General features: G+C 44.7%; 1 protein-coding gene and 1 long non-coding RNA gene across 6 annotated transcripts in view; one reads left to right on the forward strand and one right to left on the reverse strand.

The window, feature by feature from the left end:
• The window catches only part of sdccag8 (SHH signaling and ciliogenesis regulator sdccag8), a 37,012-nt gene that overhangs the window by 10,713 nt on the left and 7,139 nt on the right, over positions 1 to 19,160 (reverse strand). For 3 of the 5 annotated variants that reach the window (XM_028990178.1, XM_028990179.1, XM_028990177.1), the window contains exons 14-16: positions 7,119 to 7,246; positions 5,614 to 5,710; positions 4,009 to 4,140 (exon numbers count right to left, since the gene is read on the reverse strand). In XM_028990178.1, coding sequence (XP_028846011.1) covers positions 4,009 to 4,140; positions 5,614 to 5,710; positions 7,119 to 7,246 — 357 coding nt within the window. Of the gene's footprint in view, positions 1 to 4,008; positions 4,141 to 5,575; positions 5,711 to 7,118; positions 7,247 to 19,160 lie in introns of all 5 variants that reach the window. The other 2 variants (XR_003750627.1, XM_028990180.1) reach the window with 2 other exon arrangements.
• Positions 11,710 to 13,008, forward strand: LOC114796201 (uncharacterized). Its single transcript, XR_003750628.1, has 4 exons — positions 11,710 to 11,898; positions 12,317 to 12,481; positions 12,689 to 12,815; positions 12,916 to 13,008. It is a non-coding gene; the product is annotated as an uncharacterized LOC114796201 (long non-coding RNA).

Here is a 19,160-nt window from a genome sequence, read left to right on the forward strand (position 1 = left end):
CGCCGTCGCCCCCGGCAGCGCAGCCCAGCTGGCCGGCCTGCTGCACTGGAGCGAGGGGGGCGGCGCCCCCTGCTGACAAGCCGGGGAGCAGCATGTCACAGAGGAAATCGGTCCTGATGCAGGATCTAAAATCAAGTCGAGTGTTTCAGAAGAAATCCTACAGGCAGAGCCTTTTGTCTGTAACATCACCATGGAAATAAGATGTTGCAAATCTTCACACTTCACATCTTCTCTCAGCTATAGCATGTCACATATTCATTTACATTTACATTTAAGGCATTTGGCAGACGCCCTTATCCAGAGCGACTTACAACTTGCTTAAGTTACCATCGATGAAGAAATCAATTCCGGTGCACTAGGACCCCAACTATGAATACATCTATTCCTACATTCCTACATCATTTTTACAGTACCGCAAAAAAGTTTTAGGCAGAAGTGAAGCCACATGAAGGTTTTTCATCTTCCTATCTGTAACTTGTTAAAAAAAGGCACAATCTTAATGTGTAAAGCACACAAATAAAGTTGATTAAAAAGTGAAAGTAGTTGCGTTTTGTTGTTGTTACTCCAGAACAAGGATGTTCAAATATGCTTTCTGATTCAAAGGTTATTTCCATTCTACTGCGTGTATTTCTACTGAAATACAACATATCAGCAATGTACAAAACATGGCATTGAACTGATTAAGCTAAATGATGCATATATTATATTATATTATTGATATCACATTATATTCATGAATATATTAAAAGAAGACCATTTTCTTACATACTTCTGTACTATAGTACTTTTATATAGTGTACTTTGTCCTGAAATCAGTAGCAGTCTTAAATGGGCTCAGTATATGATGCTCAACAATTGAAACAAGACAAAACAGTCACTCAAAGCAGAAAAGTACTCTGCGTGAATATCAAATGCCTTCTAACAGATTCAAGCAGATAATTCCAGTGTCAAAAGCTATTAATAAGCACACATAGCTTCACATCTTGTCCTTGCCAACTTAATTGGCAAATGAAAAGTTTGATGGAGAGTCTTATACTCTATAAAGGGGGGCTGATGAGAGTATTGTGTGTCTGTGTGAAAGAGCTTGCACTAAATGCACAGAAGGGGTTATCTGTGTGTGTGTGTCTCGAAGAGGCTGATGAAACAGCCCCCCACCCCAGGGCCAGCCAGCCCGTCTACCCAGCAGCAGAGTGGCGGCTGTTTGCGGGCACCCACATGTTGTTTGTTCTATTACACACACACACTCACATACTCACTGTTCTCCACATGGCCTGAACAACTGTCTGCAGAGCGGTCATACTCACCCCCCCAAACACCCCATCTATTCCTCCATCCATCCGTCTCTCCGCTCCTTCTGCACCCAGACCTTCTTTATGTGGCCATATGGCTGCAGAAGCCTGTAGCTTTATCTGCACATCTGCGCATACACTCCCACTCTGCTTTAAGGCACGGCTGCAAGGCGGCGGCGGTGTGTGTTTGTGGGAAAGGGTGATAATTGGTAAAGGAGCACGCTGGCAGCTGTAGGGTGACGGGGCGGTGCGTGGCGTTGGTGAGCCCGGAGGAGTGCGGGTGAAACAACAAGTGATGAGGCGGAGAAGGAAAAATCTCCCTCTGCCCCCGTCTTACCTGCTGTTTACCTTCTACTGCTCCACACCATTTAACGGATGATGTTGGGAAATTAACTTTAACATCACATTTATGTGCTATGACAGCTTATGGGCTGTAAAAAAAAAAACAAAAAAAACAAACTCTTCAGAATGATTCAACCGGGTCCACAGTTAACTAAAAAACAGCAAAACAGGACATCGTCATTACTATGGCAAACACAAATACACCATAAAGTTATTATTAGAATTATTTAAAAGTAATTTAGAATTATGGTACTGAAATCATTTCTTTAGAGCTGGACAATATGATCTAAAAAAGTTTATTAAAATACCAATTATAATTAGCAGAATATTCTTAAATACATATGAAGAATAAGTCAGGTGGAGTTTATTTTAATTATGAATAACACATCATTATATTAATATTTATGAATCATGTGACCAGTATAACTGTTTAATTACACCAGTAATAATCAATAATAATCAATTACAATTATTAGCTTAGGTTATTTAATCACCAAGTTAATGAAATGACTATCCACAATCAGGATATTAAAGATTACTGATATGTTGCCCAGCCCTGGCATCCATGTGAATATATTATATATTTTATGAGAGTTGTTTGTGTGCTCTGTGTTACAATATGGACCTTTATTTATTTTGCAACAGCAATAAGACTGAGCGTGTTTCAACGTCTAATCCATACAGACAGTAATGGATTCCTTCCTACTGCATGAAATGTGTTCATGAGTAAAAACAAACATGAACTGCAAACATATTTAGGTTATCCTGGCAATATATAAATCCACAAACACTTTCATTCAACACAGACTACAGACTAAATTCAGAGCCTCCATATAAGGAATCGCTTTTCATGGATCAAATGTCCACCATTGCTTACAGTGAACCGGCGCACGAGAGCGCATTTGTGAAATTAAATATAGCTTTCACATGCATTTGTGCTTTCTGATGCGCTCCATAAAGAAAGCTGCTCTGACAGACAGCCCGAGCGACTTGGCTGCCGCCGTGAAGCATATCTCATATTTCACTGGCCGTAATTCCTGTACAGTTGCACCCTCAGCAAAGAGAGAGAGAGGGAGAGAGGAAGAAGACAGCACCAAAATACAGTCACCGCCCCCACCCGTCCCGAAAAAAATAAATAAATTAATGGCAGGAGCGAAACATTGTGTGCTGAAACCCCTGTGTGGTTTGGCTCCTGCACCCGAATGTAAAAATAAATCAAGCTGATTTTCCAAATGTTGTCGGCGCTCAGCACTGTTGCCACTCTTCACAGCACAGATTGCGCCCGTTTCCAGCATATATACCAGGCGGGCCCGGCCGTTATTTGCATGTGCGCCGAGCCCATTTGCACCCACTTATTAACACGTACACCTTTACCCGCGGGCATCAGGGCACCAACATCACCTCCCCTGCGCTGAGCGGGCAGGGGCAGCTCCACCTTCTACCCCGCAACTCACACACGTCTGTCACAAAGCTGTGTGATTGGGCTTTATCTACAGTATGAGCGGAATGCTAATGGATTATCCCAATAATAGAAGAACGAAATAATATGGCTTTCAAACAACTGGACACTGTTTGAGAATTGTAGTAAAATGTCCAGGACCAGTGTCTTTCTACCATGTAGAAGCTAGTCGATTGAGACGTTTGGTGTTTACTCTTCACTTTATTGTATTGTTACATATATTTTCTAGGTTTTACCACCGCTGTTGAGTATCTATGCATTTTATGTGTTCGTTCGCAACAAAACACCCCCGAGTGCAGGTGCAGCCACTTCCCCTTTGTTTGCCGCACACAGAAAGCTGTAGAAGTTTTGAATTGCCGCTCCACACCAGCAGACAGCTGTGAGATTCTCAAAACTTTTCTTTTGGTGTGTGTGCCTCTCTCTCTTTGCTTCCTGGCGGAGCATTCCGTGGGTGTTGAACAATATGTAGTGTTATGCTGGGAGCAGAAGGATGCGGCCTCCCAGCAGAAGCCCCACGGAGACGCCCACGCACCCTCACCCACACACTCCACTTTGGCGGGCACCATGCCAGCTTCCTTACAAAACACATGGACAGCAGCACACACACACACACACACACACTCGCACATCTCCAACTGGTCAGATGCACAGGTGAGGACCCCCCATCTCATCCGTTCTACCTCTGACCGCTGGGTGGTCCACCTGTCTTACGGACGCTGCTGCTGCTGCTGTTGTTTACTACAGAAAGGGGTGCAACCAACCAATCAGCTTCCCCTGCAGAACACCCTGCTCATCATTCATAATCTACCTCTTATTATTATCTTGTTATGTGTGTACTGTGTGCCTGGAGTTCTTATACTGTTTCTGCTGGAGTGTGTGTGTGTGTGTGTGTGTGTGTGTGTGTGTGTGTGTGTGTACCTGCTCTTCATACGCTGGTGCATCCTGCCGTGCTGCACACACTCTTCGTCCATCTCCAGACAGCGAATCCTCAGCTTCTCCACACTCTCCTGCAGTTGAGACCTCTGCTGATCAAGTTGATTCACCTTCGCCCTGAGCAGGCATGTACATGTACACACACACACACACACACACACACACACACACACACACGGAAACCATTGGAGAAAATTAGATACATTACTGAGCCAATCCAGAAAAAACACACACCAGGTCTCTGGAGCAGGTGCTGATTTCCTCTAGACTAAAGACGAGACTCAAACCTTATCTGTGCACTTTGATAAACAGCATGTGTGATCATGACTAGAAGTAAAAGGTGCAGCACAAGCTGTTAATGAAGTCACATAAACTGATCTTCATTTCTTCGGAACCTACAGATCATTTCACCTCTCCTCCTCCACTGACTAGATCCATCACCAACTGCACAAATAACAGGCAGACAAATAACACTTCAAAACGTTCAGTCTCAGTGAGGCCGTTGCCAGGTCTAACACAGATGAAGCTGCTGCCATCATTAAGAGTGTAAACTGCCTACTTCAGGTCTAAATGATGCAGTGTTAAGGTTCAGCGGTGAATCAGAGGGCAGCCAGAGAGGACCACACACACTGGCACACTTACTTCATTACAATACCAATAGAAACAAGAAAAACTATGGACAATTATGGCATTTACAATGTACTTAAGTGTTATTTACTTTATTAACTACTGTTAATGTTATTTATTTATTTATGCAAATTCATATCGAAATTAGAAATGCCGCAATACTAGCAATAATATGTGGAGAATTAAAAAAATGCTATTTTCAATTGTATATTGGCAAATTATGCCAATTAACTCTTGATTAACTGAACATATATTGCGATTTCTATCAATGAATCCTCCACTTAGTGGTGAATTTGTTTATTTGGGTATAGCATTAGAGTTTAAGAAATGGAATTGATCCCTGTGCATTAATAAAAGAGTGCATTGCATCTTAACAATAACAACCATTTTAGTAATTTATGTTAAACGAAACTGACCAGAGGCACTGGTATATCTCTAGATATATATACATTTTGGTATATCTCTAGATATATATATATATATATATATATATATATATATATATATATATATATATATATATATATATATATATATAAAAAAAAAAAAAAATGACACACACACACAGGACATCACACTCCCTCTGCACTTGTCTGACCACCAAACATCTTTATTTCAAATGCAGACTCCTCCACAGATGTCTATTGTAATCTGATGTATTAATTATTAGACTTCAACTGTGAGCTCAAGGTTAAAAATAAATTTGTCACAATCCAAGTGATCCAAGTGGCACTGTATTTCCTCCTTAGGTACAGCACAGAGTTACAGAGTGTATTCATCTTCTATTTTAAATAACATTTTCAGCTATCTGTAACCACACCTTTTTAAAGAATCATATAGTGCTACAGAAAAATCTTATATATTGCCATAGTTTGGTCACTATGCCATGTTACAAGAGTCATTTAAAAGGTGAAAAGGTGATCACCTTCACCATGTGATGAAAAACTGGCTTCAGATACATGCCTGCTGGTCTCCAGCTCTTCTAGTAGGTGTCGACCTTCCACATTCAGCTTCCCAATCAGGGAATTCTGGGAACTAAGCAGGGCATCTGCTTCACCAACTGACAGAGAGTAAGGAGTAAACAGAGTACAGGTTAGCACCCAGCCTCTGGTAAACCACCACACAAATATGTTGAACCCATTGATGAATGCAAGCAGGCTTTGCTCGAGCCAAAATGTATGTTTGGTGGCCAAAATAAGGGGAGCAAACAAATGACAGTTGTTCAGGACCCAATTTCAATTTTTTCACATTCACATTATTTACGTTGCTGGAGTGGCTCTCAAACACAGGGATGTGACGCTTTGATAGTCTTTGAAATAATTCATGCCACAGTTGAGTACGTCATATGTTTAAAGTTCTGCCGTCCTCCATATTCCATTACATCCATGAGACAGCGGAAAGATGGCGGTTCTTTCTTACCTGGACACTGAGAACAGACTACAAAAGGAGGAAACGTTCAACAATAATAACTCATCCCGCCTCAGCTCAATGCAGTCTGGATTTACCAATAAAAAATGTCAATTGAACAGACATCATGATATGGTTTTGAAGATAATGAATGCAGATCTTAAAATGAAATTGAGATTTGGGTCATACATAAAAAAGAAACACAAAAAAAGTTGGGTGGGTGCTGGGGAGAAAATAAAAGTTGCCCAAAGAATCTTAATTAGTCGCTGGGCTTTGATATGACTGGGCATGCGTAAGCCACAGAGGAAAAAGAAGGTGGGGGGAATGAAAAGACGAACAAACTGGGAGTAAAAACAAACAGGAGAGAGAGAGGAAACTAATATCATCTAGAGGCTATTCTGTCTTTATAGAAATAAAAAGAAAAAAGGAAAAAGTAGTAAAAAAGCGATTGGTTTACAGAGAGAGCAGAGCAGAGTGAGAGAGGGAGGGGAAAAAACTAATTAGCTTGTGAGAGTGGCCATTATATGCTTAGAGAAGCAAGTGGTCTGTGGTATTAAAGGCCTAATTCCATAAGCCCAGAGAGCTTCCTGCTGAGTCTCTGATGCCATTTCTCTTTAGACAACATGTGTGCCGCCAAGCCTCGCCAAAAAGAAGCCCTTTGTTTTCCCGCCGCTTTGTTCTGGCAATCAGCATGCTTCAAGTTTCTGGAAACACAGGTAAATAAACTCAGCATCCAGATGGTGCAGCAGATGTGAGAGCAGCACTCTGAAATCAACAGACAGTGGGCAGCACTGCCCGCTAATTTTTTTTCCATTAAAAAATATCCCCCACCCAACAAAAAAAGAAAAAAAAAAAAAGAGAGAGAGAGAGAGAGCGCCCACCATCATCCAGCATTTTTAAACGCTAACTAATATGTAACGCGGAATCTCCGGAGCGGTGAGCATCTGCTCCCCTCGGCCAGCCAAAGGTTACAGGTGTTCCTGATGCTGTTGGGCGCAGTGTGGCACGGCCCAGGCACAGCCGGGCATTTGGCAGGGTCAGGGCGCGGCGCGGACACCCACCTCTCTGCTCGTGCTGAGACTCCATTTGCTGGAGCTTCTCTGCGAGATGCAGCTCGCGCTGCTGCGCCTGGAAGGTCAGCGCGGCCACGTCCTCGCGGCGGCAGCGTTCCCACTTCTCCCGCTCCTGCCTGCAGAAGGAGAGACGAGAGCCATCAGGAACCTCCCGCCGGCCCTACGCTCGTCTTCACACAGACACAATCCAACAGCAGTAAAACCTAATAACCAAGCAACACAAGGCAGACATTTCTTCCCTTCCCTCTCAACGAACAAAAAGTCAAAGTGTGTTAATTAATGAAAAAGCACAAAACTTTTCTCACACATTGCGGTTGGAACGGGGGATGGAGGAGGAGAGAGAGAGAGTGACCATCTCTCCAGGCCTGCTGTCGTCTGGAGTGTGAAAGGAGGGTGTTTCGGTGCGCCACGGAGCCCAGGAGAGCGCGGCCGTCCCCTGCTGTGCTTGAACAGCGGCCTAAAACACCATCCACACCAGCGCCCAGCAGGAGCTCGCGAAGCCCTCGCAGCCAGCCATTTGTTACTGTTTGTTTCCAGGGGGCCCGGAGCCGTGCACGGGTGGTGTTTGTCGACCAATTAGCATGAGACAGACAGCCAAAAAGTTTACGGAGTGAAAGACGAGTTTGGAGGCTACGTGGGGGGACTGGAGGCGGAGGACGAGGAGAAGTTGGGTTTAGTACACGGGGAAGGACTGACCACGGACGTAAAGGCGTGCCTGCTCCCTGCCTGTATCCGCTGTAACTCAAGCGTAACTGGGCGCTAGAACGGTAAAGGGTTCAAATGGTTGAGGAAATGGATACTTGATCTGTTCATTTTTAAACGTCTCCAAAGTCTGGATATGAAAGGTAATAAATCAATGACAGACACCAGTCTCAATCATCTCAGTCCAACGGTTGCGTCAGCTTGTAAACTGTGGGCTGCTCTAATCAAAGATCTTAAATAATTAATGATGCAAACTGATTCAAAAAGGGTTATTTTTGTTAGTATAGCATTTGATAAGTTATTAGTTAATCACATCATAAATTAAGCCAAATGATAACAACAGACTTAGGCAGCTGTTAAAAGGTTTGTAAGTTTTCAAAAATAACTACAATTGTACAATAGTATTATTATTTATATATATTGTACAATTGTAGCTATTGTAGGAATATATTATACATATATTAAAAAAATTAAATGTAAAAATAGTTTCAAATTTCATTTGAAAATATATTAATGGCCAGCTATTAATGACCTAGCCATGCAGATGGGAAACAACGTGGCACTGGAGTTCGGAGAACAGCAGCAGGATAACACCTGTGATGTGAACACCTTGTCTCTTTTTGTAAAAAAAAAAACAAGGAAACTCTTCAATAAACTGTTTAGGTAAATTAATATTGAATCAACATTTGAGAGTTTTTTTTAACTATGTGGGTGCCTGCACAGAACTGAAAAATGTAACCTCTTCTAGTTATAGATCTGCTGTTTACATTGTTTTTCTTTTAACGAATTCATTTTAGAATGAACATTTCACAACCATATATTAAAACTGGGTAATAAGAATGTACAATATTGCAGGCATAGAGCAGGAACTATTACTATTTATGTAGATGTAGATGAAAAGGACTTTTTCCTGCAGTGCCTCAGGTCTGGTCAGAGGAGGTCTGTAACCGCGACTGACGTCCAGCGTGGCATTTACGCCGCCCGCAGCGCTCAGGCCGCCTGTGGGAGCGCGGGGTTGGCGCCTCGGATTCGGAGGGCACGTGTCGCAGCCTGAGCAGAGCTTACGGACTCCGAGTTCAGGGGGGTCAGCACATTGTTTGCTCACTGCAGCCGTAATGACGCGGGGGAGGCCTAATGTCTGCCGATTCAGGAGGCGAAGTCAGGCCTGCGCCGGCTGCTGGGAGGGGCAGGGCCGTAATGCACCTCCTAAAACCGGGGCTCGTGGCTGGTAGCTGAAGCGGCGAGCGGCGGGCCGGGGGCTGCCTAAGTGGGTACTATTCAAGCTGTTGCCCATTTGAGTTGGAATGGCACAGACCACTCAAGCTCGGAGTTTGCAGCACCCTGCGGTGTGCCGTGATCCACCGCCAGGAATGACCAAATGCTGCGCTTTCCCAAAATGTGTGCAAATTGGAGTCAGCCGGTTGGCTTCACTAGCGCTCAGCTAACACATGACGAGACGTGCTACCATTTGCATGATAATGCAGTGTACAGTCAACTTCGTAGAGTACATTCTCCAAAAAAAAAAAAAAAAAAAGATTTCAGACCGTTCTGCTCACATGGAAAAACTTTTAGTCAATTTGTTTTATTCTCAAATGCAAGATGTATCAGATATTTCTGCTTCAAATTTGTCTAATGAGATACACAGAACATCAGCGATGTTCTTTAATTATGAAATTATGAAGAGCGCCTCCATTAACACTCTAGGTATCAGGGTGGATGCAGAGATGCCAAACTGAAGGATGTGTAAGAGGATAATGACTGCTAAATTAGCAGTGCGCTCTTTTTTTCCTCCCAGGGAGTGGGGAATGACATTCATTCATATTCAAAACGTATGACTGTAAATGAGTGCAAGGTTTCTAACTGCAATATGTTTCTGAATGTGTCTCGCAAAACACTCCTGACGCCGTTCTTGTCCACTGAATTAATTTTCCTTTCCAGGCGAAGAAAATGATGGGAGCCCAAGTTGTTGCCTGTGCTCTGGTGACACACTGTGTGGGCCTCGGCCCAGACACACACACACACACACACACACACACTCAGGCAGGCAATCATCAAACCTCAGCTGTTTTACAGCATTTATTCGGTGTGTGCCGACCATCCCCTGTTTCCCCCCTCTCTCCGAGTCTCTGGCCTTCCCACTCCGCACACGTTATTTACCCCGCGTCCCGGCCGCTCTCGTCTCAAACTCGCGGCCGCTTTCCTTTTTTTTTTCTCTCCCTTCGTCCTCTCCTCCTCCCCCATCGCTCTCTCCATCCCTGCTCCCTCCCACCCTTTTTCCTTTAACTAAACTGGCTCTGGCTCGCTCCATCTGGTCCCCCTTCCTTCAGCGGCTCCGCACCTGTTCACACCTCCTCTCCTGTTGGACCGCGCCGAGCGTTTCCTCCGCTGCCAGGGCTATTCTGGCACCCGCAACCTCTCTGTCATTCAATCCATCTGTCAGAAGTGAACTTTGTTTACCGCCAGCTTCTGCTTTCTTCTTCAAGACGCGCGCAGCCCCCCTCAAGGTCAGCGGCGAAACGAATCGCCGCCGCCACCAATTTACAGACAACCCCTCAACCCTCCTCTCCGCTCCGCTCCGCTCCCAACCCCCGTTCCACGCAACCCCTCCAGTCAAGGAGCGCACATTCTTCAGCAGGAAAACATTTGTCCAGTAAACTTAATAAAAAAAAATTAAATAAAACTTTGCTCTGAAGAACTTTGACTGTTCCAAATCCGAGATCTATAAAGGACGAACAAACCGGAAGATTTCCTTTAATGTCTGGAGTCGGAGTGAGGTCACGGCACTCCGAATGACAAGAGTGTTCAAAAATATCCACAATGATAATTAACTGCCGGGGCCGGGTGCTCCATTCAGCGAAGCCAGGATGGAAATAAAACCCGCTGCAGCATCGCAGGATCACATTTTTACTTCATGCCACTTCCGGGCTCCAGATACACCCCAAAACAGATGACATATTTGCATCTAGTTGCAAAATAAATATTTATACTGATACCCAGAACTGTTTATCTATATACCGTACAGGCCATTTTTCTGATGTATTTTATTCCTCACAATAAGTCTGAAGAAATTTTAAAAAATAATAAATTTGAGAAGTTTTCATAACTGGTCTGTTGATAATCTTATTATTGGTTGGAGATTTATAAAACAGATGCTGCACTGTAGCATGACAGGTATGGGGATCTCTGTATAATAATATAGAAAGTGTGTTATGTATTGTGAAGGTCACAGTCCTGCTGCATACTTTGAATTCATCCGCTAGGAGGACAGGTAGGTATTTTACAGAAATATCAACACATGGGGTAAAGAGAGAGTAGAAAGACCAGAGCGTCCCAGAAGTGCACTGACTGGTGCTGCCTTGAACCAGAGCCACACTCCCCAGAAAACAGTCCTGAACTTTCTCCAGCACAAACGCACCGCTGCACAGACGGGACGGAAATAAAAAACAAAAAAAAAAAAGGTCCACCAAAGGGGTTGGCCGCTGAGCGGGGAAACAATCGCTGCTTTTAACCTGACAGGACGGCAAGCTGGAGGGTCGTGGGGGGCGAGTGGCGGCTCGCTCGCTTTCTCTCTCCCTCTCATCACTGGATCGTGTGCCACCAAGCTCCCTTTGTGATGTGGCCCTCCTGCCATCTGCTGCCCGAGACGAGCGGCGGACAGGGGAGAGTTTTGAGGGGCCGAGTGTGAGGCAGAGTCCAGCAGGATGAAGGTACTGGCCTCTGGGCAGCAGCCGGCCGGTGCTTCTGCATGGTTCCCCACAAAACCACTGATGTACCAACACAGGAAGTGGAGAAACGCGAAACAACACAGCAACCCGCTGTCATGTGTCTTGAAGCTATACGGACAGACTGCACAACACACACACACACACATACACAATATAAAGTGTCTGTACCCCTACGATTCCCATCAAAGGAGTGTGATGGACCCTGCAATGAAGGCAAGTCCTGGACGTTTGGCTTGTCTATCAAAAAGATCTGCACTCCTTCCCCTGGCAGCCGGGTGTACCTGTGGCAACCAAAGCACACAGCACAAAGAACAGAAAGAAGAAACAGAGGAGAGGAGACAGTAAGTAGGGCAGCATCTCTCTGGGCAGGGCGGGCCGGGGTGAGAACAGTTGCACCGGACAGATTTGCCTCCTTCTTTGCCTGGGGACTCACAGTGTTCTGCACTGGGAACAGTGGGAGACGGGACACTCTGCCCTAAACATCACTCGGCACACACTCAAATCTGTGTGTGTGTGTGTTTCTGCTCAGAAGAACCTGGCTAGAGGTGACCCGTAAATTTGCTAAGATAAACCTTTAAGAAAGAGGATGCAAACCCAGAAAAAAAAAAAAAAGAATGGAATCTATTCATGCTCATCTTTCGGAAGAACAAATGGCAAAAAACTATTTTAGAATCAGCCGAAAAGTGTGATTCCCACCAGCAGCAATTATGCCAATAATTCCATGCTGAGAGGATTTCTGCTCTGCTTTAACACTGACAGCCAGAGTGCTGAGGATGCGGCTGGCGGACTGGTCTGACCGAGATGTGGTACATGTTGAGATTTGGTGACCTGGAGGAACGACGGAATTTCCAGCAGACCTGTGGAGCACCACAACTAGATGGGAATAATACAGTAACTACACAACCATCTGGGCATAAAATTAAGGTAAACCGATAAACATGAACAAGTCAGGTTTCCACGGTTACAGAGTTTCATGTGTTGTCAAAACAGACCTAATAATTTGTTGAAATAAATCAAACTGACTGAAGTGGAATTAAATCCAAATGTTTGCTCTGAAACTTTACAAGCAACTGGCATTCTCAATATGTTGCATGTCTTTACCAGCCACATTCACATGTTCTGTTGTTCCAGATCACGTGACCTTCCTCTTTTTTACTTTCCAACGACACCCGCGTCTTCCAAGTCGCCGTGGCTTCTACTGGCCTGTAAGACCAGCTGCACGGCCAGAGGCGATCCCTCTCAACAGTGTGAGATCTCTGTACGCCTGCCAGTCGTTCGCTTCATTATTCAACAGCTTATCCAAACTCGAGGTAATTACTGTGCATATTTGTTTCATTCGTTTTCTGGCATTTACCAAGGGCACAGGGAGTACACGGGAGCCTGCAGTCCACGCCACCGACTAGACGATTCACTTGGGCAGCACGCGCTGCACCCTGCGCTTCTACGTCCCGGAAAACATGCCCTCGGCAGCGGGAACTTATCAAACACGTTCTGACGTTTTACGTCTCATACCCGGGCGGAGTGCTGCTGCAGCTCATCATGCAAACTTTACCAAAATTACCATATTTCTCAGATAAATAAGAAGCAAAAATGGCAAACTTTTCTTCCATATGTTAACTTTCAGTTTCATTTTTATTAAAATGATTTTAAAAATCCTGCATTACCACACATGGACCTGGGGGGGTCACTTCAGAAAAAGAGCCACACTCGGAATTCTGGGGAGACAAAGGTTCGGTTCCTGGATGGGGGTGGTGTGGTTGCTAGGAGGCCGAGTCTCGGGGCCCCGACCACGAGGCGCGAAGACACGGCAAGGTCTCATCCCAGGCCAATGGGCACACCACTGTCAACATCATGACACTCGGCGGTTCCCCGGCACACTCCCGCCTGGCCGGCAGCCCTCCCAGCTGCCCTATCCGTTACTGTCTGATTAGTTCTGCTAAGCAGCCCCTCCCCACCAGCCTCAGCGCCATCTGCTCCTGACAATGTGGCTGCCGCCCAGCTCCCGCCGCCTGCCCTCCTACCTGCCGGTGCCCGCGCCTGCGCTGACACAGGTTCCTGCGGCTGCCATTGGCCTCCGTTTCATTACAGCTTGGGAGCGAGGGGCTCTTTCTGCTTTATCAGTTTCTGCGGTTTTTCACCCTGAGAAGCCCCCTTTCCCCCCGGTTCGCACTAGATGCAGCTCACGCTGAGTTTTGGTTTGCAGCAGTTTTGTTGTTCGGTTCTCTCTCTCTTTTATTTCTTCTCACCGCACCACATAAATCTCCCTCTGGCGTGCTGCTGCATCTGCTGTGCCATTTTTATTCATTTTCAGTTTCCCACCCTTTCAGGGAGGCTTCTCCTCCCCTCCATCCCTCCATTCCCACCTCTCTCTCCCTCTCTCCAAGTGTGAGGGTGTGTGAGGATGGGAGTGCAGGGGAGCGTGCTACGTTTAATGGAATTCGGCATCGGAGCGATCAGCTCTTTAACACTGGCTCTGTGGTCGGCCGAGTCGTACGTCTGTGGGTTTTTTACCGCGTCTCCGGCTCACGGACTAAACTTTCCTGAAGGTGAAACTAGACCTCAGGCTAGACCTAACTGGGTCCTAACACAAAAAATACAAATAAAACATACCTGAGGTGAACGGGCCAATGAAAAAAATTCTGAAGGCTGACAAAAAAATAGTTCACTCTTTCAAATATGTGTATAATAAAATAAATACATTAATATAAGAGAAATATGTTTTTCATTCATTCAAATTGTATATTCAGATGTAATTATTTTCAGTCAGAATCCCATTAGAATTGTCCCATAAGTGATTAACATGATGTGAATGGCATCATTCATGCCATTCACTGTTTAACATGTCCTTGACAACTTCAAACAACAAAACTTTCAGACTGTACATCTGCTTTGGTAATTTGAAGGCCATTACTTGCATTTTCCACAGAAGTTGAATCACCATTAAATGATGGACATCCAGATTAAAAAGATATTAAGTCAGGTCATCTGTGACCTCTGCCACATAAGATCTGAGGTTATCTTTCAGCTATTCTATTCTAAATTCATAATCTAATAGAGCCTTTAAATTGTGTTGTTAAATTTAGAACATATAAATGTAGTGTTAATTATGTCTTAAATCTAATTGCGATAATTAAGTTATAATTTTACCTTGCTAAACATCAGCTATTTGTTTAAAATTATAATAACTGGCCCAGTGATTGAGAAAAGGTGCTGTGGATCATAATCTTCCACTTTACTCTTCATCCCTCAAAACAAATGTGCAAATTCACCAGATGTTCTAGTGAAACGAGAGCAGAACTTGAGAACACTGACAAGCCTTTCACGCTTCTGCAAATAGCATGACATGGCCCATGAAAAGCGAATCTTACAGCAACTACAACTGTCTTGTAAGCGTAAGCAGGTCTGGCAGTGAGGAGCGGGACCGAGTCCTTCATCCCCCTGGCAGGAGTCTCCAAGCTGACTGTTCAGCCCTGCATTACGGCACAGACCGTCACCATCCCCTCTCTCATGGACTCAACCTGGTGGCTGGAACCGCAACAGTAGCGGCCTGCTGGACCAGCACCAACCGGGTACGGAGCTGGGTGCACGCACCAGTCACCGGATCATACCGCAGACTCTGAACCCGCCGAACGCTGACAGGCTGAGCTTTGTGTGGATAAAACTGGTGTCGGGGTGGGGAGAGGGCCAGTTCTGGAGCACCTCGCCCCCCCCCCCCCCCCCCCCCCCCCCCCCCCCCCCCCCCCCCCATTAAAAAGACGACAGACAGACAGACAGACAAAAGAGTATGCAAAGCGCTGTCTGGCAAACTACACAGCAAAAGTATGCAGCTTGATTCTTAGACACCCTGTGGGGGCCGCCGAATGTTCCGGGTGGGAGAAGGGAGGGAGAAGAAAAGGCGGGACACCAAAAGGCCCAAACGGGGAAAAAAAAAACAAAAAAACACCAATACCACCAAACAAACAAACAAACAAACAAACAGAATAAAGCCTGGGCTCAAAGCCCTCAGAAGGTTGGGAACAGAGTGGCAGGGATTACTGTGGATCTCGGGCTGCCCAACGCACAGCTGGCTGATGATCCAATGCTGGAGCCCACAGGCTCCTGTCGCTACGCCACCAGCCCAGGGGCAGATGGGGGAGGCGGGGGAAGGAGGGCGGTTGAAAGGGGGGTGGGGTCCAAATAAAAAGCACGAGGAGGCTGGGTGGCGGTTGTTGGGACAAAGGCGCGGCCGTTTCATGTCGTCCCGTGTTGTAAGGCAGAGCTGTGATCACTGGAGTTGTGAGTGTGATGGGGACTGAAGGCGAATAATCAAAGGCAGTCTTTTGAAAGCCACCCGCCCGCCGGAAGCGCCAAAGACCCCGGTAGGGAGAGGTTCAGACGAACACGTGTCTGTTTGCAGGCCTGGGGGAAGAAGTAGTAAAAAGGCAACGATCATCAGCACAGGACACATAGCCTGGGGGGGTGAGTCTGGGCAGATGTCTGCACCCTCTCGACCCAGTCCAGACACTGATCTCACCAAAACGCTGCCAGCAGCTTCCCGCTCCTCCATCTGAATTGAGTGCAGTGCTCATAATCAAATTTTATACGGCAGAATAATCCACCCAGTAATGCTCACATCCACATTGGGTGTTAAATGGAAACAGGAGAGTGATACCTTATTAAGAATATCTAGACTATAAATACTCATTTAATTATCAGCTATTAGATGTTAATGGCTCAGAGATGGGTGCTCAAACTCATCTGGATGATTAATGCTGAAGGTTAGTATGGATTCTACCTAAACAGATGAATTAAGACAGAAAAAAAGTAAAAAAAAAAAATAATTATATTTTGGATCATTTACAAACAGTTCACAAATGAATGAATTAATGACTTGCTCCCAGATTCAGTGGGTGAGCTTTTATGTAAATTGCTGAATGGCGTTGGCAGATGTTGTGCTTCTTCAACAGCCTGCTCGTCCTTGACAGATGTGGGGGGGGCTGCTGTTCGCTCCAGTGGGAGTGGGAGGAGATGGCGAACCCAGACAAGAGGAGCCAGGACCCTCATGCTCTTGTCATTCACAGTTGCACGCCAACTTTATTCATTTCTGCTAGTGCTCCACCCCTCAGTACCATCCACAACAACCTCACATTAACACATTACTAAAGATGATGATGACGAGGACAATGACCATGCTCTGTGTCTGATGATGGCTTGTACAAGTTACATAAACAAAACACACACACACACACACCATAACCTGTATTTGTCATACAGGTTATGGATCCAACACAAATGATCAAGATGGTGTACTGTGACTGTGACAAAGTCAAGAAATCAGCACAAACAACAATATTTGCAACTAAGCAAAAACCACCCTGTTTAAACTGGATTGGGCAGCCTTTTCAGACTGAAAAATGAATTTTAGCACTAAAGCCACTACCAATGACTGAATATCTTTTCAGGTAGAGTTGTCCTCTACCCCATGGTCTATCTGCTCCCTGAAATGCCACTAGAAATCTAACTAAATTAGACCAAACAAGTACAATTTATAATTGGTGGAATGAGGTCCATGATCAGGAAAGTTAAGCAGAGTAAAAACAGCAGCTTCAGCCCGGCCTGCTGTGTGCACTATGAACAGCTCAAGCAATACAGGTCAGCAGCCAAACTGTACTGTGACCCAAGTCACCTCTACATGGCAATGGGACACATCTGTGCCAGCCTATGCCACCACGGCTGGGGGTGTAAGAGGTGGCACTGCCCGCATGCCACAGGCGCCCTGAGCGGCTGGCAGGCCAGCGGATGCAGGGCACCGCTGATCCTACCCGCCGGGCAGACGGGCACAGGGCGCTGAGAGGTGCCAGCAGTGCCAATCTGCTGCTGACCGCCGACTGAACATGAGAAAAAAGAAACACAATCAAGAGCAGAGACTCATCTGCCACCAATTGTGCTCCTTTCCCTTCAGTGGGACCATGAGGAACAATGACATTGGTGCATTACACACTAAAAACAAATTATTTCCATCTTCCATCACTTCATTTCAACCAACGTGCCAGAGTTGTGAAGTAGTGTGCTATTCTATTAATTGGAAAATGAATGAAAAGGTGCAAATTAAATGTTACATTTCTGGCATTTCTAAGACACGCTTAGCAAGAGCGACTTACAATCAGTAGTGACAGGGACATTCCCTATGGTGGCACTTAGCGTTAAGCAGGTCTGGCAGTGAGGAGGTTTGAACCTGTGACTTTGTGGTCATCTGGTTCATTGGTCACTAGGCCACTGCCATCCAGTACAAGATGTAAAATATTCACTTAATAATCTGTTCTCAATTCCCAATTTAAAATTGATTGAACATGACCATAGCCCTGTGGGCCCCGTTTTCCATTTTATTAAGAGCGGGCCTTGTTCACTAGTCCCAGGTCAGGATTTACAACAGATAAAACAGCTTGCTATTTATCTGTATCTGTAAAACTACACTTCATGGTCAGTATGTCATTTTTTGTCACCTAAAACACGATCTTTAATGACTGTTTAATAAACAGAGATTCCAGTGGAAGCTGTACGATGATTGACAGCCCTCACAGAATGCTTATTCCCTTATTCTGGATGATTTCAGTCCATCTATATATGCACAAGCATCTTTAAAGACCATGTTTCTTTTTTTATTTTATCCATTTATTTAAACGTCACACCAGTAAATGAACACACTTGGCATGTAGCACTGCACAAGTGTGCCTTGTTTTGTTTTTTTATTATTGCTTTTTTTTTATTATTGCTTTTTGTTAATTTTCTGCATTATAGTTAAACTACTGCCAAATGAGGAATCACATCACAAACACATTGTGAGATCATGGTATGAGCTTACATAACTTGGCTATTGGGCAAGTCATTTCATAAGAAGCAGCTAACCTGCTAAGCGAGACCAAGATGTGTGATGTGAATGAGAGTGAGACACATGTGAGTTTAAAGACCCACAAAAGATGGCATCCAGCGTATCAGCAGGAAAGTCAATTTAAAAGATGTATTAAAACATTATTGTACAGGTACCGATAAAAAGCTAATTTAATAAAGCCAACTAGTTTTTTTTTATTCCAATAACTGGTAGATTATAAAAAATGTGTTTATTGCAACACTAGTTCATGTCCTACAGCCTATATTTCATCTTTTATTTTGCTGCACTACATGGGGCCATTTGAAAGTATCTACAATAATAATAAAGCCCTTTCTCTGTTTCTCTCTGTTCTACACACTCCTAATAGCCCTGGTATATGGCCGTGTATATGTGTGAGCATCTGTTGGGATTAGGAATAATGCAGTAGAATTTCTTTGCCGTGTCTGAGTATGTATAATAAAAAAATACAAAAAATAAATATGTCTTGTACATTTAAAACATCATCCAAAACGGGGCTGACCAAAATTCTGGCTGATGCTAAATCAATAATTTTATGAATATTCAGTAGAGGATAGTGGAATCAAATTTAAAGATATTGTGCAAGAACACTGATGTGATCCCTGTGATAAGACAAGCAACCAAATAAAAATAAAAGTAAAGCCAATTAGTCAAGGTGTAATTCTTCAGTTTTGCTTTATTGCATTAATCTCTGCAGATGAACGCAGCATTAGCCTC

This window comes from Denticeps clupeoides, chromosome 8 (genome assembly GCF_900700375.1).
Source record: "Denticeps clupeoides chromosome 8, fDenClu1.1, whole genome shotgun sequence".
NCBI classification, from domain to species: Eukaryota; Metazoa; Chordata; class Actinopteri; order Clupeiformes; family Denticipitidae; genus Denticeps; species Denticeps clupeoides.